Below are 24,453 nucleotides of genomic sequence, written 5' to 3'. Positions count from 1 at the left end.
TCATTTATTCAAAACTATTTATTAAACATTTGTTAGCCGGACACTCTGCTAAGTGCTAGGTACCTGTTAGTGGCTTAAATAGGCATAATTCCTGTCCTTTTGAAGTTTACCATGAATTAGCCGTTATCTCCCTGTTTTTTACCTCTTTATGCTTCACACTTTGTTTGATTCTTATATTAACAGTAGTAGTGATCTGTCTGCATTAATTTGTCTTCTGATTTTCAAATGTGTCAGCAAAACCATTTTTTAAATCTTTACTAACCTTAAATAAGAAAGTGATTGCCACTTTCTTTAATGTGACTATTGTCAGTATCTTCTGTGCCATAAATGTCAGTGGTTGTGAGAATAGCTTGTAGGTTTTATTGCCATTGTCTGCTTTCACCATATGCTTTCAGTGTCAAAGCAGCAGTTGTACTGAAGATGCTTTGTTGTGTTTTTACCGTGTAAAAAGATTTTTTCCAATCATAGCATAACAGGATGTTGAATGACAGAGGTAATGTTTTATTTTCCTGCCATAAGGCATAATTTCCACAGCAGGAATTATGCATATTTGTATGTTGGGAAAAGAGGGTTTTTACCATCTCCATGTTGAACGTCCATGTGGCATGAGGAAATCTTTTCCTTTACTTTTATTTCTGTTGTTGTTGTTGCTATCATTAAAAAAAAATCCATATCGTCACTTAAATGAGAAATATTTGCAATTAAATAGTACCTGAGTTAATAAACATTTATGAATAGAGCTTGCTTAGTTGTTTGTCAGTAGTGAATTTTTCATCTGAATGTTTATTCACCATGCTACAGAAAATGTGATCTTTCTATTCCTCTTAATTCGTCATTGTTTTTAATTCACCAAAGTATAATGTTTCTATCTTTAAGGAGTAGTAGACTTATGGTTTTTGTGAGGTATGTGTACATCAGTTATTGAAAATTGTGCTGTGTGTGCTCTCATGGTGTTTTTGAAATCATGATTTTTATTTTATCTCTTTTAAAAGATAACATAATAATTCTTTTTTTAATAATTAAACTAATTTAGTAAATTCAAGATGGAGGCGCTTTCCTACTGATTATGCTTCCACCTCAGAAGATGAATTTGGATCAAACCGTAATTCCCCTAAACATACCCGTCTACGTACTTCTCCAGCCCTGAAAACGACTCGATTGCAGAGCTCTGGGTCAGCAATGCCTACTAGTTCTTCATTCAAACACCGGATAAAAGAACAGGAAGACTACATCCGCGATTGGACTGCTCATCGAGAAGAAATAGCCAGGTTGGTTTTAATGGGTTATCTCTAAGAGTTGAAATTGTTCCAACTTGATAACAAGTTTAGCTTTTACTTGGTTTGTACTAATAGTCCAAGGAATGAAATCCACAGATAACTATGAACTTAGTTTTGTTGGTAGTATTACTGTCTATCCTTTTTTTTTTAATATGGTATTTTTAATGTGAGTGCTACTTACATATTGTAGAATTAATTTATTTTGGTAAACCACCCTTTCTTATTTCTAGTAGAGATACTGATGAATTAATATAATTTTTGAAAGGTAGTCAGTATCAGCTCTACGTAATTGAGAATTGTGCAGCTAAATTTTTGATTACTTTCCTTTTACCTTCCAAAGAGGTAATAGTGTACTTGTTAGAGATGTTGCTAATGTTCTCTGGGGAGAATTAGAGTTAGTCAGATTATTACTCACACTTTGGTGAGTTCATTAGATACAGTCAGTACAATCCTTTAATAATTAAATGAAAATAATATTTTGAATGTTAAATAAATGTATTTATAATAACCTTAAGATTACATAATAAAAAGTAAAATTCATGCTGCAGATGTGATTTTTAATTGATAACATTGTAGTTGAACATTAAAGAGAGGCTCTACTCAAATAAATGCTATAGTAGTTAAGGGTTTTTTAAGTTTGTAAGGTATTAAATTTTACGGCAGTATGCCACATGTTACCTAAACATTTTCACTGTGTACATGCTAAAATTATTTCTGCCTTTAGTTTAAGACCCTAATCTTCAAGTTTTATACTTGACAACATTTATTAAAGAAATTATTTATAATAATTCATAAATGCTTTTTAAAAAAACTTTTATGATGATTTTATGATGTTCATCTTTTCTTTACTCTGTGGACTTCTGTGAATTGTTTTTTTCTGGCTCATTAGTTTAATGTTTTTTTGGTTTTTTGGTTTTTTTGTCTTTAATGACTGTTCACTTGTGATTGCTTTTAGTTCTTAAAGAACATGCCCTTCTAATCTCATTGCGCTGCTTAAACATTGTTTTTTGGCCATATAAATGACAATAATTATTGAAGCATTGTAAACCGGTTCTGATTAGAGTACAGGCATATATGTGCTTTGGGATCCATGAATTATTATGGGCCCACAAAACTCCTGTTAGTGAGAGAATCTTGACACTACATTTTTTCTTGTGGGCACAGCTGGCAACAGCAGGCCTTGCTCTTGTCTCATCATTTTTCTCCTTCCCATGCAGAAGTCTCACCACGTGAGCTCAAGGGGTACCTGGGGGAACTAGAGTGTTCTGCTTTTTCTTAGGAGGCTTTGCGTCTCAAGCTGTCTACCCCAAACTAGGACACCTAAACACCTTCTTCTGGGCCAAACCCACTTCCCTGCCCCTAAACAGAAAAGAATTATGATACAAAGGGGAAAGTGAATAAGAACTGTCTGTTATATTTTCACTTAGTTTTATTTTGTTAGTATGTGCATTTTATTACCCTTGTCTATGTATATTTTATTATCTATAGTAGTACTCTAAAGCTAGGCTATTTAACCTCTAATGATTTCATGCCTTTTTCCTCCAGTTTCTTAGTAGCATTATGCTAATAAAACTTGCTACTGGGATTTAATTTTTCAAGGTATATTTTTCAGCCATACATCTCAAAGCAAGAGAAAGTTCGTTTTGTTTATTAAGAAATTTAAAAAGGCAGGCGGAAGATAGGAAGTATGCAAGGAAAGAAAGTTAATGTTGATATTTAATGTTCCTATAAGACGCTGATAAGTTTGCTTAATATGAGGAAATTTATTTTCAAATAACTATGAATCACATACTAAATAGAATGGAGAAATACATAGCTTTATTTCTTTAAATTGGCTACCACTTTCACTTAAGAAAACTCACATGCTGGAGCAATGCTTTTTAAAGAGTAATAGGTAAAGATACTTTTATTTGAAAAGCACAATAATGATTTTAATTTATTACAAAATGTTTTATGCTTTGTCATACTCTATTTGCTTAGATTTTAGAGCTATATTACTAAACGAGCACTTTGTAAGTCTGTACATAGTAATTATTTACCTTCGTTTAAACTTAAAGCACAAAAATTCCATCTGGAATATAAAGAATATAAGCAAAATATAATATATTTAGTCTTTCAATTTAAAGAGGAAACTTTTTTCCAGGTACCCCCGATACATGTGCTTTCGATAGCGCTTGTCCCAGTTTCTCCATTATAACACAGATACAGATTTGCTTCCCTTAGGAATTTCTTAGATTATACCTTTATGAATTTTAGGGTAAGCAAAGCTATAATACCACCTTTACAAATTATCAAATATAATAAATTTAACCTAAAAATTGTACTGGAAGATTACATAATTCTCATTTGAATCACAGTGCACTTAAAGATATTTCAGTGTTTTAGATTCATTATTACACATTCCACTGTAACATTAAATTTTTTAGGAGAGAGTTCTAGTTAACAATATTTTATTTTAAGGTTTAACAACCAGTTCATTATAGATATGTTATAGGAGAGGATTAAATCATAAAGGCAATATAATATTTTATCCTAATGTTGATTGAAGGTATTATTTGCAAAGGTGAGATCCTCTTGCATCTTTACACCTCTGCAGTTTTGTTTTGGATCAAGTTTTTATATGCATAAGTTCTTTATATATATTGTATATATGCGTGTAATCCCCATCCACTCAACAAAGAATTCCTAAGCAACTCCTATGAGCAGAATGTAGTGTTTAGCGTGAGTGAACTGTAAAGATGACTTAGACATGGATGTCCTCAGTTCAGAGTCAGAGGAAAGAAGCGAAGGTGTTGTGTGCAGTTGATACAGGCAGAGTGACAGAAGAGGTTTTAAAAAATATGAAGTTTGTCCAAGTGTAAGATGTAAAGGTATATAGTTAATGGATGACCAAATTGAAGATAATACGGAGCCAGCTAAATAATAGGAGACTTTGAATGCTAGCTACGAAGTGTGCACATTATTTTATGTATGTTGAAACTTTAAGATTTTTGAAAAGGAAGGTAACTTAAGATCTATATTAAAAGAAGGTAACTCTGAAGGGCATTTTGTAGAATTGTTTGAGAGAGAAGAGAGCCTAGAGATACACTAGTAATCTATTCTAGAAGTTAATGTGCAAGATATTGAAGACCTGAGACAAGATAGTGGTAGTGAGGGTACAAGTGGAGATATGGACGTGTAACAGTTGACAGCGTTTGATGATTGCCAGCATGACTCCATGGTTGTTCAAATGGATATTGGTAAGAATAAGGAAGACAAAAGACAAGAAGGAAGACAAGCTTCGTTTTGGACATACTGACTTTAAGGTACTTAAGGAACAGCCATGTGAAAGCATATGGCTCTGCAACATAGGAAGCTGATGAGAGCTAGAATCATCGTTTTGGAAGTCAAAGAGAAAATACTTGAAGCTGTGGTCATAGACGATATTGCCAGGAAATGGTGAGTGAACCTAGAATACTGTTGAACTCGGAGGTATAACCTAAATTATAAGGATGCAGTATAGCTGAATGATCAAAATCGTGGACTCTGGGATCAGGCCTTCTAGATTGAAACCCAGCTCTACCCACAAGGTCTGTATGACCCTTGACAAGTTAAGTAACTGTGCTCTAGTGATCTCATGCATAAAATGGATGTAACAGTAGTGCCAACTTGAGCGAGCTGACAGATTGATGCATGTACATAACCTAGTGCTTGACATATATAGTAAGCTATCAATAAATGTGATATTTAAGTGGAGTGCAGAGAAAACTGGTATGTGTGTATACTCAAATATGATTATATTTAGAACTTAATTGTGAGCTTTCCGTTTTCTGTATGACTCCAGATGTAATTGGAGTTTCAGAATCAATGCTATATTCTTATAATTTATAAAATATTCTATTAGGCTTACCCTATACAAATAGGACACCTAAGAATCTCAACCAAGGTTTTGTTCACATTTTCAATCCAAACATCATTTTAAAATGTTCTTTTTTAACCTGAGAATAATAACGCTGATATGTAAGTGGTCTGTTTTATTTTTTAAATATTGAAATGATTGTTAAATAAATGTATCACAGAACACCCACCTAATGAGTCCTACTCCCTGATTTGATAGCCTCCAAAGTAAAGTCATCTGACACTTCATGTCAAGAGGGAAAAGGCTTTTATTATCACTAAGTCTTTTACATACAATACTTTTATTAGTGAAATTCAAATAAGAATACCTATTAAATACATTTTTAAAATTTTTTAAATAGAACTATGGTTTATATTTTTCAAGCCTAAATAATATTTGCAATTAAAATTACAAATGTATGGTAATCTTAACGGTGAAAAACCAAATACTTGTAATTTTAATACATTACTAAAAGCTTTTTTGTTTTATTTTTTTGGTAAGAGTCAGTTTAATTTAGTGGCCAGAATTAAGTAGTATGGTTTTCCTTATAATCTATAAAGTAATGTAATGAAACATCTATGCATAGCAATCTATTTTAGTTTAAAAAGTCTTTTAATGGCAATACAGTTAAAGGATAAACTATATTTGGGAATATGTGTGGAAGTGAGCTTTAATAATACTAAAGTATTTTTTATTTCGGAGAAAAGACCATAGAGGTAAAAATTACATTATCAAGGAATAAAGTACATCTGTTTAGTCAGTTTTAAGCTTTATTGGTTCAAAATAGCTAAAGTCTAGGTCCAGCCTGTGTCTGTTTGTTCTGTTGGGCTAGGCCAGATCCAAATAGCAAGGGTAGGAACAAAACATCTGCCCAGAATAACTGTCAAATGACAGTTATTCTTCAGTTTCTGTATAGTCTTTCAGCGTTTCCTAGATATTATGCCTTCATCATATTCTCTGACCTGAGGGTACCTTATACTACCTCTTTGCATGTACTTTGGCTATCTCAAATCTTGCTCATTGAATAAGGGCAGTATTTTCCTGTCCGGTGACTTCACACCATCTTCTTTTAACTTGAAGACTTTGTGTCTGGGGGAAATGGCATGGGGTGGTGGTGGTGGTTGTTTCTTTAATTTTTCTCATTTATTTAAGAACTGTTTATTGATGGCCAAGAGTGTGCTAAGACCTTCAAAGTTATCTTCTTATCATTACCTCTTCATGACTTGCTCAGTTTATTTGAAGCATATTCATAAGTTTAAAGACTACACTTAAGTAAATATAACTTATCTGTGGTGCTAAGCTCGCGTTTAAACTTAGTTTCATTGAAGAAAATGAGAGGTAACTTTTTAAAAAAATATATAATTAAATTCCTACCTCTTTTGATGGCCAGAAATAGATTCTACATACTTTATTCCTCTATTTGGGCCAGCCATTAAATTGCTTTGGCTACCCGAAAGAGCTTCCAATTTCAATTTATTACTCTCCCAAACTAAGCCAGTCTTTTGTGGCTCAGATTACCTATTTCTCCCAATTCTCCGTGCTTTCATTGAATGCCCACAATAGATGTGGATTGCCATAATTCTTTCATTAAGGTTTTTTGTAACATTGCATCAAAATTCCATCAACATATAATAAATATAACTGAGAGTTTCCACCAAAAGAAGAATAAGATCTTCCTTATCAGTAGGAAACTTTTTTTGTGAACCTTCCCTATAGTCTTTAGCTAGGTCAAGTATATGAGTTAATCTTTATGCCTCTTGAGAGCTAGGCTTCTTTGATTCTTTATTATAAAGAATTCAACATAAGATTTTCTGGAATGTCTCTCCTAAAACTAATTTTATATTTTTATCACTTCTGTCATTTAAAAAGTAGACTAAATTATTTCTTAAAAGCTAAGTAAAGTTACAGTTATAATCTCTTATCCAGTGTTAAAATAACAAGAGGTTTGATTTGTTATCATTTGCTTCAATGTTAGGATTCTAAAGCTAGTATACTTCTTTAATGGCTCATCACTTCCTTTTTTCCAGTAATATCAAAGGCAATCTCATGCTCATGGTTTATATGTATATCCTTTGAAACTCTACTTACCTATAAAAACTTTTGAAACTTAATATGCTATAAAAAAGATAAAGCAGATATTTTCCTTTTCAGTTAGTTTAAAACCTAAAAGAGTGTTAATGTTGGCAATTTAAATCAATAAAGTCTGATAGTTTGTTTCTATCATGGTTATTAGGTCACACTTGCAAATATTGCATGTTTAATAGGACATGCATTTTACAAGGACTCTTATTTTCAATATTTTAAACTTCCAGTATACCCAAAGCGTATTATTAATACATTTTCTCCTGTTTTTAACCCTTCAGTGAAAAATAACCTTTAATTGATTTAAATAAGAAAGGGAACATTACTGAGAGAGTTCACCTGAGAAAATCATAAACTTCATAAAGTATGTCCTCGTTACCCCACCTTTTTACAAATAATGCATATTCATTTCTACAAAATTTTTGAAATTGGATTATTTGTTCTGACACTAAGGTAGACAAAATTAGCACAGATGTTATAGAACTTAACCCTGAAACTATATTTCCATCCTTAAGGACTGTTATCCTATCCATATTTTATAATAAAATAAAATTAAATGTGAAAATTATCCATTTTTCTAATTAGAAGGCTTGAGTTTTTATTGATATTGCAAAGGAAGCAGATGGAAGCAAAACTCCAAATAAAAGGTCTGTTCATTTTAGAATTTCCTCCTTCAGCAGATTTATAGAGGTGGAGATTGAGAATAAGAACAGGGGTTATAAACTTGGAGATCAAAGAAAGAACACAGAATACAAGAGATATAAAGCACTACATTATTGTAGAATATTCTAATAAATGTAATCTAGAAGTATTACAGAATTAATTTGTAAACCTAGATTGAACAACCATATGAATAGATCCATACTCTCTGTTGAGTCATAAAACTGTTATTTCTGAAGATATTCATAACTTTGGCTTTTTTTTTTCTTGATAATTTTATATGTCTTTTAGAATTCCTAATACTGGTTTTAGTAGTTGCTAAGATTTTTAAGCAATGCAGATTTAAGTTAATGGTCTATATTATTGAGTCAGCTTTAAGATAGGAATTGCCATGCAAAGAAACAGCTGGTATATATGCAACATACTTGTAAATTAAAAGAAAGCTTTTTGGGTGCCTACTAACTGAACAGTATACATGGTATATACATTAAGAGTTCATTGTAGTACAGCTTTTACTGTATAACATGTTGACATTGCTGTTGTTTGTGTTTTTTCTAATTAATTCATTACTGCTTTCTACAAATATCAGAAGCTTCATCATACAAATGTCTGCATAAAAAACATTAAAAATAAAATAGATGGTTAGATAAGTAAAAGTTGTCTATTTCGTATCTCATTAAACTGGGTTATTCTGTTTCTCATCCTAGTTCATTTATTTTAGGAAATTACAAGAGTGGAATATTTTATCTAAGGAAACAGTTTACACCCATTCTCAAAAGAATTACATCAACAGTTAACAAGTTTTTAAAAATTATATGTGGAATGGTAATATGAGATATAGCGTGATGTATAGAAAGATCTGGTTACACCACTTACTGTTTGTGACCTTAACCGAAAAATAGTTGCATAACCTCTCCTGAGGCTGATTTTCCTCATCTACAAAACAAGATGATTAATACCTCTCTTACAAGGTGGTTGTAAGAATTAGAGTTGGTGAATATAAAGCTTCTTTATAATGGTTTTGATTATAATATAATGGTAAGTATTGGTTTTGATTATTTGAAAATATAATTCTAAGCTTCTGAAGCCGAGGACCCTGTCTGCTTATTCACCATTGCAGCCCTTAGGGCCTACCACAGTGACCAGATCAGTAAATATTTATTGGTAAATAAAAAGGAATTGACCACAGATTGCTTCTGTTGGGCCATAAGCTTCAACATAGCTTTTCTTTTTAAATCTGTAGTTAAGTTTTTATGCAATTACTGCATTCCTTGAAAGTCTTTCAAGCTCACATTTTGCATAAGTTAAAAAACTGTTACATTATGCTTTGGATTTTAGAGTTGGGAATCTTAAAACAGGTACTTTACAAATATTCTGTCATTCCAAAACCTTCCCTGTGGAAGTAGCCAAATAGAGATCATGTGCAGTGGATGCATAACTTAGAAAATGTTCAGTTATCACCAATAACAATTATTTAATTCTTCAATCCATGTAGCTAAAAATACAAATAAATGGCTTTATGGAAATAAGCTCTAAACCTGGAATCTGGCCCTGTCTTAGCTACTTTTAAGTTTTATGGTCGTGAGCAAGCCAGTAATTTTCTCCGAAAATGTGTCTTTATTCATAATCAGATAAGTTCTACCTCACAAGCTCTACCTCTACCTTGTGACCCTCAAATGACATATTGTGTACTGTGAAGTATGGTATATGGTGTAAAATGCCATGCTGTGTCACAGTTCCTCACCTTGGTACTGTACACCCCTTGGGCTGTCTGGGGAAGCTTAGGGAGCTCTTCTCAGAAGAATGTTTCTGAATGCATAAACGTAAAATACTTAGAATGACAAAGAAATCCAATTATATTGAAATACAGTTATCAAAATATTTTTAAAGGTATATAGTAATATATGGTTCTCTGTTAACATACTAAATGGAATGTTATTGCTGTGGGTTTAATGAACTGCAGTAATTTTGAAATAGTGATGACTAAGTGTTTTGAGGTACTTGTAGCAACTGTAATGTGATTTTGCTGACAAAAATCAGCAGTATTGCTAATACCACTGTTGTTTATTGCTTGTATTTATAATTGAAAGAAATGCTAAGTTTCAGTTAGGAGAGTAGTAAAAATAAAGTTGTAATTGCTTTTCTCATTCAAGTTCATGGACTCCTTGAATTCTGTTCACCACCCCCAAGTTTAAGAACTCCTGTATAGTCATTAACATTAACAGTGTATTTTTAAAAGACATATCACTACTTCAGGTGTTTAACATGTATTTTTCAAAGTGACAACTTGTAGATGATGTGCAATTTAGTTTTATTAATTTTTGGAATTAAAGTTTAAGACTTTGAGTATCAAATAGTTAATAGCATGTCCAAAAACTCTTAAGTTTTGAGTACAAATCTTTAACTAAATATACAATTTATGTAACTGATTCTATCAAAATGATTGTTTCTAGACCTGTTATTTGAAAGTATTAAACTTCTTTTCTAAAATTATTGCCAGGATCAGCCAAGATCTTGCTCTCATTGCTCGGGAAATCAACGATGTAGCAGGAGAGATAGATTCAGTGACTTCATCAGGCACTGCCCCTAGTACCACAGTAAGCACTGCTGCCACCACCCCTGGCTCTGCCATAGACACTAGAGAAGAGGTAGGAGATCTTCATGGAGAAATGCATAAGGTTCTTTCTTTTCTTTATTTCTTTTGCTTTTAGCTTTTTGCTTAGTTTATTTTAGTTACGTCCACCCTTCCTGTTTGCATGAAGCTCTGCATTTTCCAACTTTGCTTTAACAAGTTTCTTTTATGTTTTTATAACAAAACTAGTAAAGGCTAACATTTTGTCTACTATTAGCATGAAGCTATAAAATTATTTAAAATAAGCACTTTGTAAAATATGAAAATAAACGGTATCTGAAAAGCAAACCCAAATTTGGTAAATGTATAAATAATAAATAGTTGTATAAAGTTTTTGTAAATTTTACATAGCTTCTTAACTAGGAGTTATCTCTAGTAGCAAAGAAAGAGAAAAATTCTACAGTTTTCACGACTTTAAATAATTCTGTTGATGAATATACACATGCATATGTATACACAAAGATTCTTCAAAAATTGAAATATACCTACACACACACTCAAATATGTGTATTCAGTTTTGAAACATTCTTGTGAACTCTGCAATGTAATTTAGCATATATAGACTATTGCCCTTCCAAAACCAGGGCCTCCTGCCCTCCCACTCCAGGGGGCACCATCTACATACATGGCTCCAGAAGGTGCCTTTAACATATAATATAAAAATAAGGTAGTCTGGCCATGTTGGCTCTCTTGATTTGGTGCAGAGATACAAACAAAAGATTGGCATTTTGAAAAATGAATTATAGTTTTATTAGGACAAAGCCACACTAATTTGTTTAATTATCATCTGGCAGTTTTATGCTACAACGTCAGAATTGAGTAGTCGGACAGAGGCTGTATGGCTGCAAAGCCTAAAATATTTATTATCTGGCCCTTTACAGAAAAAATTTGCCAGCCCGTAATATTGATGATTCATTCCACTCCCTTAATTTTATAAAATAATGTTCTCAATAGTAGCCAAAAATGGGTAGCCTTTTTGACAAATTTAATTCTGGTAAACTGTACTACTAAAATTTTCTTCAGTTGCTTTTTGTCACATTTATAATCTTATTCTTTAATGGTCATTTTTTGGTTGTTTTTTTTCCCCTTTATGTGTTGTCTAATTTGGTAAATGATGTTTCATCAACCTGTGTAGAGTTTTGTTACCACAGTGATCAATTGTAAATGTATATAAAAATCATTCTTATTGGTGAAGAACAAAAGAATCCTCTTGGTGGCAAGACATACACAATTCTTCTGGTACATTTTAAATGATGAAGATATTATTTTCACAGCTGTCTAACTAAATTTTACCTAACATGACTGTACATTCACTCAGACCCAGTAAAATTTTTCAAACATTTCATTGAGTAGACTTCCATTTTTTCCTTTTGGCTTTATTTCTTATTATTGTACTAGAGTTTATTCCTTCTTCAGTAAACCTGAGCTACTTTGTACTGTACGTGTATAATTTGCACTGTAGATGGCAGTATATCATTTGTACTGGAATATGTCATTTCTGTAACATAGCTAAAAGTTTATCTAAGACCAAAAAATACTTTGTGAATTAAAAAAACTTTTTTTCTTTTGTAAACTTAATTATAATTTGCAATTTATTTATCTGTGAAGAAATTTGGCACCTGGATTTGGGGAGAAAAAAAGGAAAAAACAAGATAGGAAACTAAAAGAAAAAGAAACATTATTTTACACAGGCAAGGCAATGTGAGTAAAATGAACTCCTTGTCCATCTACATGGCTCAGTTTTTTCTATTTACCATCTGTGTTTTCCATTTAGGGGAAACCTTATCCATGGAAGAATCAAATTTAACATAGTTACATATTTTGGATTTTGAAAATAAAATCAATGTAGATGAACATTTATTTTATAAAACAAACACCTTTGAAGTGCTTATAAAAAGAAAGTAATTGGTTTATTGAAGATATCATGTTTCTGTTACTACCTGAGAATGGAATAACTTCTGTCTAATTATAAAAACTATAATGGCAATATCTATATTTTTCCAAATTACTCTGTGCTCATAAGGATTTGCTTTTGTCCTATTAGTTAGTTGATCGTGTTTTTGATGAAAGCCTCAACTTCCGGAAGATCCCTCCATTAGTTCATTCTAAAACACCAGAAGGAAACAACTGTCGGTCTAGTGATCCAAGACCTCAACCAGCAGAGCCTCCTGATCACTTAACAATTACAAGGCGGAGAACCTGGAGCAGGGATGAAGTGAGTAAACCATAAACATTAACAAATGGCAGAGGAGGCATGCCCCATTGGTGGGAAAAAGATGAGAACTATTCAATATATAGGGCTGGGAAAAAAGTGCTTGTCCTTATGGGTAGAATGGAATTTCATCCTGACATCACATCAAGTACAAATAATTAACTCCAAATGAATTTAGTTCCTAAAGGGCAAAAGCAGAACTTTACAATTTTTTAGTAAAATATAGGTAAATATCTTGCAACATTGCAGTAGGGAATGATTTCTTAAAAGACACAAAAAGTTTTGACTTTAATAAAAGATTGATAAATTTGAGTATGTTAGAGGACTATGTGAAACATACAGGCAACAAGGGATTAGTATACAGAATATATCAGAACTCCTACAATCAATTTAAAAAGGCAAAAACAGCCCAATAGAAAAATCTGCAAATAACATGCACAGCATTTCACTGAAAATACCCAAGGCCTATGAAGAGATGTTCAACTTCATGAGTGTTCAGAGAAATACTTTTCCAAGACTGCAGTGAGATTATTTTATACTCATTCAATTGGCAACAAATAAAAGTCTTAAAATATTAAATGTTGGGGAAGATGTGGATACCTAAGATTTCTTATTGTTGCTAGTGAGGTTAAATTGGTCCAGTCACTTTGGCAAACAGTTTGACATTATTTCCTAAAGTTGAGCATAAACACAGCCCATTATCTAGTAGTTTTGCTGCTAGTGCATACCCTTTCCCATTGAGAGCAAAAGTCATGCAAAAGGATATTTATAATAGCAGTGTGGACAGTAACAAAACTTGGAAACAGTCTAAGTGTTTATATCTGAAGAAAATTGAATGTATTAACCGGTATGTGCAGAAATTGAACAATTTATGGAGTAATCAAAACAATTGAACTACAGCAACATGCCACAATGTGGATGAATTTTAGCAATAGAACATTAAATGAAAAAAGTAATTCTCAAAAGATTGTCTATAGTGTGTTTTGTTACAAATTAATAAAATAAAAATATATACTTAGGACAGAAATAGATCTAACAACTTATATAAAAAGGAAAGCAAGGGAATGATAAATGGGATTCAGGACATTGTTTACCTTGGGCGGAGGGAGACAGGGAGCTGCGATGGAAAAAACCTAGAGGTAGATTATAGCAGTTAGCTGTTTCTTTATAACAAACCACAAAAATCTCAGTGGCATAAAGCAATAGGCATTTATTTATCACACACCTGTGGGTTAACTGGTGGTACTGCTCAGCTGGACAATTAAAAGTTGTAGGTTGAGTTCAGGTTTGCTCCATGTGTCTCTCGTTGCTAAGACCACATCTGTGGATCACTAGATATACGAAACTGGAGGTAAAAGTTAGTATATAAGAATATATATGTTTGCAGTAGTACAGAGTAGAAAAAAATCTACCTGATGGAGAAGCACTGTAGCTAGTTCCATAGCTGCAATTATAATATGCTAGATGTTTTTAGAACACACTTTCTTTGTCCTGATAGTTGATAAGTTGCTCTTGGCTTCAGGGAAAGGGCCCATTCTCTAATCTTATTCATACTTACTTGTCCTAAGGTCTAGGAAGATAAATTCCTCTAAATGTAATAAAACTATAGAAGTTTATATTTTTAAAGAGAATGGAAACATTTAGATTGATATCTCATAGTTGATAATCAGAAAAAATTTTAATACATTGTGATACTGAACTCTATGACGTAGAAAAGAGAGATATCCTTTCTATGTTATAATCTACCTTAGACTATCCTGCCCTTTCTCACTCCTTCCTAATTAATATGTCTTCTACTCTTATTTGGCCTTTTTTCTCAAGGCTCACAAAATACCATTATGCTTATTTAGCCTTTCATTGTCTTTATGTTGCCTTTCACACCCTAAGTTACCTTTTATCCCTCACTAAATTCAAATACTTATCATACTGAAGTTCTGGTTTTCCATGATACTTTCCTTATTAATGCCACCGCTCACTGAACTCCCTTTCATTAGAATTCGTAAAGCAGTGAATCACAATTAGTACTTATTTACATTGTTTTTATAAAAATATTTAATAATATTTCCTGTATGTTGTTGTTATCTCCCCTACCAGTGTTTAAAGCATCTTAACATCCAAGGCCATATCTTATTTTCTGGATTTTTTTTTTACAGAGTCTAGATATAGTTCTGACAATGTAAGGAACTGATTTTAGAACCCATATCTAGTCCCAAGTTCTGTCCTTTTTCTAGCATTCCACACTAGCTGTGCCTTTCATGGTTTAGCTCTTGGCAAACTACAGGATGCAGGCCAAATTCAGCCTACCACCTGGTTTTGTAAATAAAGTCTTATTATGACACAGCTGCTTTTGCTATAATGTAGCTGCTTTTGCTATAATGAGGTGCATAGTTGGGACAGAGACCATATGGCCCCAGTCTTCACTCTCTGGCCCTTTACAGAAGGGCCCTTTACACTGAAAGATAATAAATTACTTATATTTTCCCATTTATGATCATTTGAATTGGAAGCATGAGGGACAGGATCATGGTAGTAATTGAAGATTAGATAATATGGATTGTTTTTTGAAAGTTATATGATGAAAATAATGTGGAAACTTGACAAGTTATTTAACAAAAAAGAACTCCTTTGTTAATATTTACTTTTCTTTCTCAATTTAGTTACACATTACTCTAATTAGATTCATTGATCTTTATTAAAATTAGCATAAATATTAAATGCCCCTAAATGTAGTGAGTTGTGACTAGTATTCTTGGTGGTTATCCAATAGAGCAGTACTATTTTAATGTCTGTTCTTTTCTTTTCATGTTTCAGGTCATGGGAGATAATCTGCTGCTGTCATCTGTCTTTCAGTTTTCTAGGAAGATAAGACAGTCCATAGATAAGACAGCTGGAAAGATCAGGTATTGTTGTATTACTCAAACATCCTTGCTTCTGTTACCATTTGTTCCACTTTCTGCAAGCCTGCTACCACAGCTTCTGGGAACTCGTGAACTCAATGGTACTGAACCTTACTGCTGCCACTAGCATGTTTCTTTCCTTTTTAGATATTATAGCTATATGCTAGACAGCACAAACGGAACAAAAAGAGAACAGATGTCCCAAATAATCAGCCGCTTGGTAACTGAGAGCTAACAGCTGTAATCACTTAGATTAATTTTATTAATAATCAGAAAAATTTGCTCTTCCACAAAATAATAGTAAGTATTTGAAATTAACAGAATTTTAGGGCATCTTTTATGAGACCTCAAACTTTAGTCTAGTTACAGCTTCCTCATCAGTAAAAAGAACAAAATGAGTACTCTTGTTAGACTCAGAAAATTTATGTTAAAAGGCCGTAGATAGTCAAAAACTAGATTTTCTAATGCCTTTGCTATTTATTTATGTTGAATTACAATAATTTTTTCAGTGTCTGACCCCTTCACTAGCCAGAGTCTTGTGTATAGGGACTGTGTTGTATTGAATTTTCTATTCCTCAATTCCCTCCATGAAGTATGTCCATTGTCATCTCTCATCATCCCCTAGCCCTCTCAACTGGACCCAGTTTTTGAGTGTCCAACACCTCTTCCATCCTTCAGGACGTAAATTCCATGGCAATATCTCTAAGAAACCTTCTCTGAATTTTCTCAAGTGCCTTTCCTACGGGTTCCCACAGTATCACATCCTATATTTCCCTTCTTACACTTATCCCAGTGAATTGTAATTACCTGCTTACTTGGCTGCCTTCTGCACTCAGTTGTGAGGGCATCAAAACAGTGCTGGACAAATAATGTGCAGTCAAAAAATCATTCAATCAGTGATTGAATTTGGAGACTTTATTCCCATATAAGATTCTGTTAATCGATGTTTATTTCATTAATTTAGTCCCTTGGTTAATAACCCTCCCATAATGCTCTAGTTTTAGGATATCCCTTTGGTGGAATTAAATTCAAAATGATAACAGTTATATATCACCTTCAACTACACTGAGTACTTGAGCCAAACTCAAGGGATGTCTCCTAGTATTAAATAGTAGGCATATGATTGGGCCCTAAAGGTTTGTTAATTCATGTGTAATAAGTAATTGATTAAGCTGACTTTTTTTTTTCCTACAAATTTCAGTTGGGCTTTACGCCAGGGAAGGGAGAGCTTCATTTGTCTCTGGGCACATGCTTGATTAGTAAATCATAGGAGGATGGTTTGTCATGTGAAGGAGAGCTCTCTTACTTGTGACAGAAGATGGGATCAGCAAACTTGGGAGTGATGTAGTCATTAAAGGAACACATACACAATACTCCACCTAAGATGATGTTAGAGCACTAATGACTTAATCACTGAGTACGATTAAAATGAAAGTAATGCACTCATTTATAAGCCCGATGAGAAATTAGAAAATGGTATTATTTATAAAGAGCCTGCAACTAATGTAATTTCTCTAAATCAGTTATAAACCTGAAAATGTGCACATTATTAATTTAGAAAGATCCAGTGAAAATATATTGTTATTATACCTTTTACTTCTTTGTAACATGATTTTAATAATAAAAACATGTTTTAAATAATAAAATAAATTTTAAAAATAAAAAGGGGTGGGGGCTTCCCTGGTGGCGCAGTGGTTGAGAATCTGCCTGCCAATGCAGGGGACACGGGTTCGAGCCCTGGTCTGGGAAGGTCCCACATGCCACGGAGCGACTAAGCCCGTGAGCCACAACTACTGAGCCTGCGCGTCTGGAGCCTGTGCTCCGCAACGGGAGAGGCCGCGACGGTGAGAGGCCCGTGCACTGCGATGAAGAGTGGCCCCCGCTCGCCACAACTGGAGAAAGCCCTCGCACAGAAACGAAGACCCAACACAGCCAAAAATAAATATAAATTAATTAATTAATTAAAAAAAAAAAGATTAAAAACCTAAAAATGAACTAAGTTTTTAAAAAAATAAAAAGGGGTGATTGGGCTTAGATGGATTAGAAGTTGTGAATAGTAAAATACAGATGGTAAAGCAAAATGATGAAATTAAGACAAATCACATGTAGGTAGCAAAGACAGCTGCCTCCTCAAATAAATGAGCTAGAATGTAAGTTCCGTGAGAGTAGGGGTCTTTGTCTAAACATACAGTGACTAGAATGTACAATATTTGTTACTATTTGTTGATGAATGATTATTAAATTATTACTCTCTAGGAAATTAAGCTTCTTTAAAACTCATAGCTGTATGTGAAAATTGATAAGGGTAAACTTATCAATAAAGACATATTATCTTTAAGTTTTTTATCCCTTCAGTGGCTTAGAACTCTGGGGACATTTGTGTGTGTGTGTGTGAGTTAGGAACCTCAGGTGACAATTCTAAGACATTTTCAGCGAAGGTGAAATATGTATGGTTCAACAATTTGAAAAAGCACAAGCATTACACTCAGTAACCACCTTCTGGCAAAATTCACTGAATTTTCAGTGTGGCTAAGCACAGACTTTTTATATTGTATGAGTCCATTGTAATTCTAAGTTGGTCCATGAAATAGTCATTGTTTTCTTACTTTCACCAATCCTAATGCTGTAAGGACTCTTTTATAGAGCACATAATAATTTCTTATGCCTTAATATCATAGTCATTAGGATAACAGCTCTTAGATAGCTGGCAAGGATGTTTAGTCTTTTCGGTATAGAAATTTTAACAGTAGATCAGAAGAATATTCTTATATAGGATTCTGGAACCATTGTTGCCTTTTTAAGTATGGTTATTTGTAACTGTTGATGTTCCAGACTTGATTAGATGTTTATGAATTTCATGTTTTTAAATAAGTTGAACCTAGCATATTGAACTTTGAAGAAATACAAATAAAAATGTAATTTAGTTTACTACTTAAATACTGATCAGCTTCTAATAGTAATACTTTACTTTCTGGTACAGTGTTGGTTTTTATATAAGGCAGTTAAACTAGATTTCCAAGCCCAATGATGAAATTCAAATAGAAACTAAAAAGGTACCTAGTATTTACAGCTCTCTAAAGCTGCCGAATCATGTCTTCTAGACTGAAGAGAGAAGTATACCACATTTGAAAGACAATTCAAAATTTTGTGGTACTTTATTTTATAAGTTAAGATACTTGAAATTAATTTTGAACATAAGGATCTTTATTAGCAATTGTTTTTGTCAAAAGGATAGTGTCTTAACTCTTAATAGGTTATTATGTACAAATATACTAACAGGAATTAGGATTTTTAAAGAAAAGCAGCATAAGTACTCTAGTTTTCAACCTTTGAAATAATGTACACGCTTTGCTCAATCAATATGAAGCCTTTTCCTATTTAAAGAGGTCTTAACAGACACAGTTGTTTATACCTAATTCAACCTATTTTCATCTTATATTTGTACTGCATATGTTCTCTATGAATGAAGTTGTGTTTTATAAAAGGTGGTTATATGGTTAATTACAAGTATTAGATAAAATTTTGGGGTTATTCATCTACATTTGTTTTATATTTGGTTTTCAGTAAAGAATGAGATAAGTACTAAAGGGTTTATGTGTGTATTCATAACCAGTCAGTTACTTTATTAGTACAAATCTCTCACATAAATGAGTTTATTGGTAATGTTGGCTCAGTATTTAATTCACAGTTCGTGTTAACACTTAGTGTTTTTTTTTAATTCTTGTGTAGGTTTGAAAAGATACGTTGTTTTTGTATTATCATTAAAAATGTGACAAGTTTTTAAAATATGAAAAGTAAAATGCTTATTTTTTTATTTATAGAATATTATTTAAAGACAAAGATCGGAATTGGGATGAAATAGAAAGCAAGTTAAGAGCTGAAAGTGAAGTCCCTATTGTGAAAACCTCAAGCATGGTGTGATCATTTTTCTTGAATATTAAAACATTTTTTTAAAGTAAGGTTTTGTTTTCAGGGAATGATATGCTTATTTTTAAACTGTTGATTTACATTTATAAAAGAAGATGTAAGTGCACAAATTTGGGAAATTTTATGCCTTCAATTGTCTCTCACAGGGATTTAAAATGTTGACTGCTTCAAAGTTGCAGAGGGTATGGAGGAACCTTTTATGTTTCTCACTATTATACACTCTTGTTCTTGTAATAATTATATGTTATAAATAAGCAATTTTGAAATAGGAGCCAAACTCAAATATAAGTTGACATGAGTCATTTCTATTTACTTAATAGATTGCTTGTCTCCTCCTCAAGAATTTGTACAGATTTTTATTGTTCAGGAAGTCATCCTAAAACCGAGGTTGCAGTTTATACATTTTCCAAAGAAAATCCTTAAGCACCTTTACAAAGTTGTTGCAAGATTGATCAATACAAGTTTTTCAGAATCTTTGCTTATTATTATTATTATTATCTTGAACTTTTCATCTTCTGTCATTATCTCATTGAAAAAAAATCTGTTTCAACGTTAAAGATTTTAAAATTTGAATCTTGTTTACTGGATATCATGAATTATTTCATATCCTGTTGCTACAGATGTGGTGCCATGTCAATAATATTAAGGATTCCAAATAAGATTAGTGTGAGGTTCATTGCTTATCAAATCAAATAAAAATGTTTTAATTAAAGTAAGCTAATTTTTGTCATTGCTTTCCCTACAGGAGATTTCTTCTATCTTACAGGAGCTAAAAAGAGTTGAAAAGCAGCTACAAGGTAAATTTACTACTGATTAAGTGTAAAGAGCTAACAGTTTGGGACAAGTACATTCTAAGTGGTATTTCTAAAATATTATTAAGTATTAGAACACTGTTTGATTAAGTGTAATGATGTATGGATAAAGATATAACGTTCTGCATATTCAAATTACTCAAAAAGAAAGTATTAAAACCAGTATAAATAATTAAAAATATAATAAAGTTAAATTCTAGGCACATAGGCTAGAAGTTATAATTCATAGTATTATATATAGTATCTATTATTTATATATAAATAATAGTATATGAAAAATATATAAAATATTAAAATGTGTATATGCAGCTGAAAATGCTTATTGACAGCATTGTTTACTTGATTTGATAATTCTTAAATTATATATATGGTATAACCCAAATGAACTTATGTTATAAATAATAATCATTTGGATAAACCACAAGAAATGAGTGCATATTGGACACAGGGACCGGAAGGAGGAGGTAGAGAAGAAAAAAAAAGAGACTGTTGGCCTCCTAAACTTCAACAGGGACATTGTTTTTGGTGTATGTCAGATCTTTAATTATGCATTTATGCCTATGTGTGTCTTGACCTGGAAGTCCCCAGTGGTACAACAAGCAGATTCCAGAGTCAGTTGCTAATTCTACTGTCTTTGTTGATTGAATTATCAGAGGCGTGATATGTTGGTCCTACTAAGTGATTCTTAACCTTTTTTTCAGCCTCAGCACACCTAAGGGTTATAGTATAACCCCCATGAGGCAAAGTGGCTTGTTTATATGATTATTAGCTGGGAGGAGGGCGTATGCTTTTAAAAGGACCTCTTAAATAATTCTTGTATCTATGGTGCTTCTTTCTCCCAACTCCCCACTCTACCCAATGCCAAGTTGAAAAATCACTGTCCAAGATTTTCCCCTGTCCACGCAAGGATCTTTTGGATTGAAAGCTGGTTTTTATCTGGCCCTTCCCATGAGGTAGCAAGGTCTATTTGGCCTGCTGGGGCTGCCACGGGATATTAGTATCTGGGCTATGAGGGGAACTTTATGGCCCAGTGGTAACATATATACTTGTACATGGCTAATACCCTAGCACTCTCACCAGGATGAATGACAACATGCTGTGGTAGCACTCAGAGTGTGCTGATATTACTTTGGCCTCCTCAACTTTCAGGTTACTCTGAACAGCGTTTTAGCAACCAATCTCCAATTATCTGAGTAATAAATAAGGCCAGGAGTGTTTCTTTAAATCATAACCAATATTTTCATCATTCTCTTATAATGATTAAAGCATATTTCAAAAAGATCTTTCCTGAATTCCGTATCTCCAAATCCTAGTCTTCCAGCAGGCTCAGATGCCCATAAGTAGCCTTACTCAAGGGACCATAGAAAGCTTTTAGGTTTTTATAATCTACAATATAGATCAGCCCCAGAATTCCTGAAAGTGGGGTTTTAAATATAGAATTGAAAGGATTAGCCAAATTTAAGCTCATATAAGCATCAGTAATTGAAATATTATCCAAGTCATAAGCAATATTCATATCCAGGTTTAACTGTATCTGCAATTATATCTTTTTCCCTCTATTCCTTTTTTTTCTTTCAGCAATCAATGCTATGATTGACCCAGATGGAACTCTGGAAGCTCTGAACAACATGGGATTTTCCAGTGCTATCTTGCCATCTCCATCAAAACAGAAGTCCAGTCCTGTGAATAACCACAGCAGCCCGGGTCAGACACCGACACTTTGCCAACCAGAAGCTAGGGTTCTTCATCCTGCTGCTGTTTCAGTCTCAGCTGAATTTGAGAATGCCGAATCTGAGGCTGATTTCAGTATACATTTCAATAGGTTCAACCCTGATGGGGAAGAGGAAGATGTTACAGTACATGAATGACTTTCTCTTGCTTGTTAAAAATAATTACCTGTGGAATGACTAGGAATATTGGAAGCAGCATAGTGTTGACTTATACAAAATAAGAGAGCTTGGTCAACTACAATCTTGTTATCTCTGTCTTCTTAATTTTATTTATTTATTTTTTATCTATAATGTGGAGTCATAGTAATCCTTTCAAACCATATAGATAACCATTTGATGCACATAGAGGAAAAATCAGATTGTGACAGTTTCACATTTTGTGGTTTTATGATTTTCAAATTGAATTAGATAATTGCATTCTTTCCCTTCATAGATCTTTGTTTTTTTTCTTTAAGCCATGCTGTGACCTACAAGCAAACTAAATACCCAACATTTCTGACCCCCATGTATCCTGTGCCAAGCTGCTCCCTGAAATGGACTTCCTCTTCATCTGTACAGATTTGTTAAACACTTATATTTGCTTCTTAAATAATAGGATTTATATTAGTATTCATTACCATTGGATACAATGACATATTACTCTCCACAGTCAAACTGACCTTTCAAAACAGTCCTTCTTGTGTTCTAAAATTTTCCAACATATATGTGATTTATATAACTTTGTTGCTGCGTAAATTTTCTTGGGGTTTATGGAGATGAACTATTACGTTTGCACTAAGATTTGCTGGGAGTGGTAGGTGGGCATATCTATATGTCAGTAAGGACTAACCATCTTTTTTTTTTTTTTGTATATAGGATATGGATAACTGTATTTGTTTTAACCCCACAGTGTTTTACTCCACTTTCAAAAAGATGAATTTGGCACTTTTTACCATTTTTTTTTTAATGAAAGTAAGATTTTGTCTCATTTTAGGGCAAATAACTAGAAGGATTAAACTAGACAGATAGTTTGGGTGGAGTATATTTTTAAAACTAAGAACATGTATATTGGTCCTGTGTTACCAAGTTTATATGTGACAGTTGAAAAAATTTTTCCCTTGAAATGATCATGAAGTTAAAATTTTTGGCATTAGGAAACTTGGAGAACCAGTAGTCATAAGATTAGTGGATAGTTTCACTCCCAAGCAATGAGTTGCTTCTGTGTGTTTCCCTGTAGGACCCAGTAGTAAATCCTGTCTCAGTCGTGTACATTTATAAGGACCCTGCAAGGCGACAACGACCAAGGCTTTGGGCCTGTGCTAAACAGGAAGCTTATGAAAAGTGTCTTCTATAAACTTGTTTTTTCTCCTTCCAGTAAGTTCACATTTGGATAAGTTTAAAAAGAAAGTAATTATCTTTATGTTTCCAGAACACTATAATTTGGGTGTATCTTATTAATTCAGTTAAATATTATTAGTAGACCTTGACCCCATCAGTCTATAAAGGTTAAAACTGCAACTTTTGCAACTTTTATGAAATACTCTAATATTTCAGCAATAATCCTGTGCTACATTTGTTTTAAGAAAGTAGCTCTGTTCACTTCAAAACTTTACAGGATTTTTTAAAATCCTGTACTGTTGGGCCAGTTAAAGATGCAAAAAAACTGTTTTGTAGAGATGTAAAAACAAAAGTCTGTTGTATAATGGATCTCATATTTTTCTTTAAATTAAAAAAAAATAGGGTAAATGGACTGTTCTCCTTGTAAACCTAAATTCCCAATTCTGTCTAATAAAGGAAGACTGAAAAAATGATTTTAAAGAGCATGAATGGAAAGATACAATTGCTTTGAAGAAATAAGTGAAACATTAAAACAGGGTCAATCCATTTGAAGAAAAAGTATGACAAAGTAATCACCATTGTTTCCTCTTTGTTTAATGTTTGGGTACTGATTATATCAACATGGAAGTAGAAGGTAAGGAGTTGTTTAGGAAAATATTAGCATCTATTCTACTTACATTATCATTTAAGTGTTTACACAGTTTTGTTCAATTACAAACATTTGGCCTTTTACTATGTTATTTTTATTTTGTATGAATACATTATTCTCCTTATTTATTTTTGTTACCTTTATTACTTATGTTATTTTGTTATGCATTTACAACTCCATTTTTAAATAAAGTGTTTCTGGAACTTTATGCAGTTGATTGTATATTTTATTTCTTCTACCATCTGGATTGCTAATGCTTCATCAATTTATATAATAATTGTATATCATTTTCCAAGGTTTAGCAAAAGAAGAAATTCTTCAGTTTTAATTAATATGTGGTAACTGTAAAACTTCATACTATTTTGGGCTAAAGAAGAAAAT

General features: G+C 32.7%; 1 protein-coding gene across 15 annotated transcripts in view; it reads left to right on the top strand.

Annotated features, from left to right (window-relative positions):
* Positions 1 to 24,245, top strand: part of CEP170 (centrosomal protein 170) — a 147,448-nt gene extending 123,203 nt beyond the window's left edge. For 6 of the 15 annotated variants that reach the window (XM_059940752.1, XM_059940754.1, XM_059940751.1 and 3 more), the window contains 7 exons: positions 1,034 to 1,268; positions 10,397 to 10,574; positions 12,573 to 12,743; positions 15,552 to 15,640; positions 19,459 to 19,552; positions 20,310 to 20,361; positions 21,955 to 24,245. In XM_059940752.1, coding sequence (XP_059796735.1) covers positions 1,034 to 1,268; positions 10,397 to 10,574; positions 12,573 to 12,743; positions 15,552 to 15,640; positions 19,459 to 19,552; positions 20,310 to 20,361; positions 21,955 to 22,244 — 1,109 coding nt within the window. In that variant the 3' untranslated portion in view covers positions 22,245 to 24,245. The remainder of the gene's footprint in view (positions 1 to 1,033; positions 1,269 to 10,396; positions 10,575 to 12,572; positions 12,744 to 15,551; positions 15,641 to 19,458; positions 19,553 to 20,309; positions 20,362 to 21,954) is intronic. The other 9 variants (XM_059940776.1, XM_059940768.1, XM_059940761.1 and 6 more) reach the window with 4 other exon arrangements.
* Positions 24,246 to 24,453: the final 208 nt, after the last annotated feature.

Source organism: Balaenoptera ricei, chromosome 1 (assembly GCF_028023285.1).
Source record: "Balaenoptera ricei isolate mBalRic1 chromosome 1, mBalRic1.hap2, whole genome shotgun sequence".
Taxonomy (NCBI): domain Eukaryota; kingdom Metazoa; phylum Chordata; class Mammalia; order Artiodactyla; family Balaenopteridae; genus Balaenoptera; species Balaenoptera ricei.
Note: the sequence above shows the minus strand (reverse complement) of the source record. Positions and strands in the feature narration are given on the sequence as shown.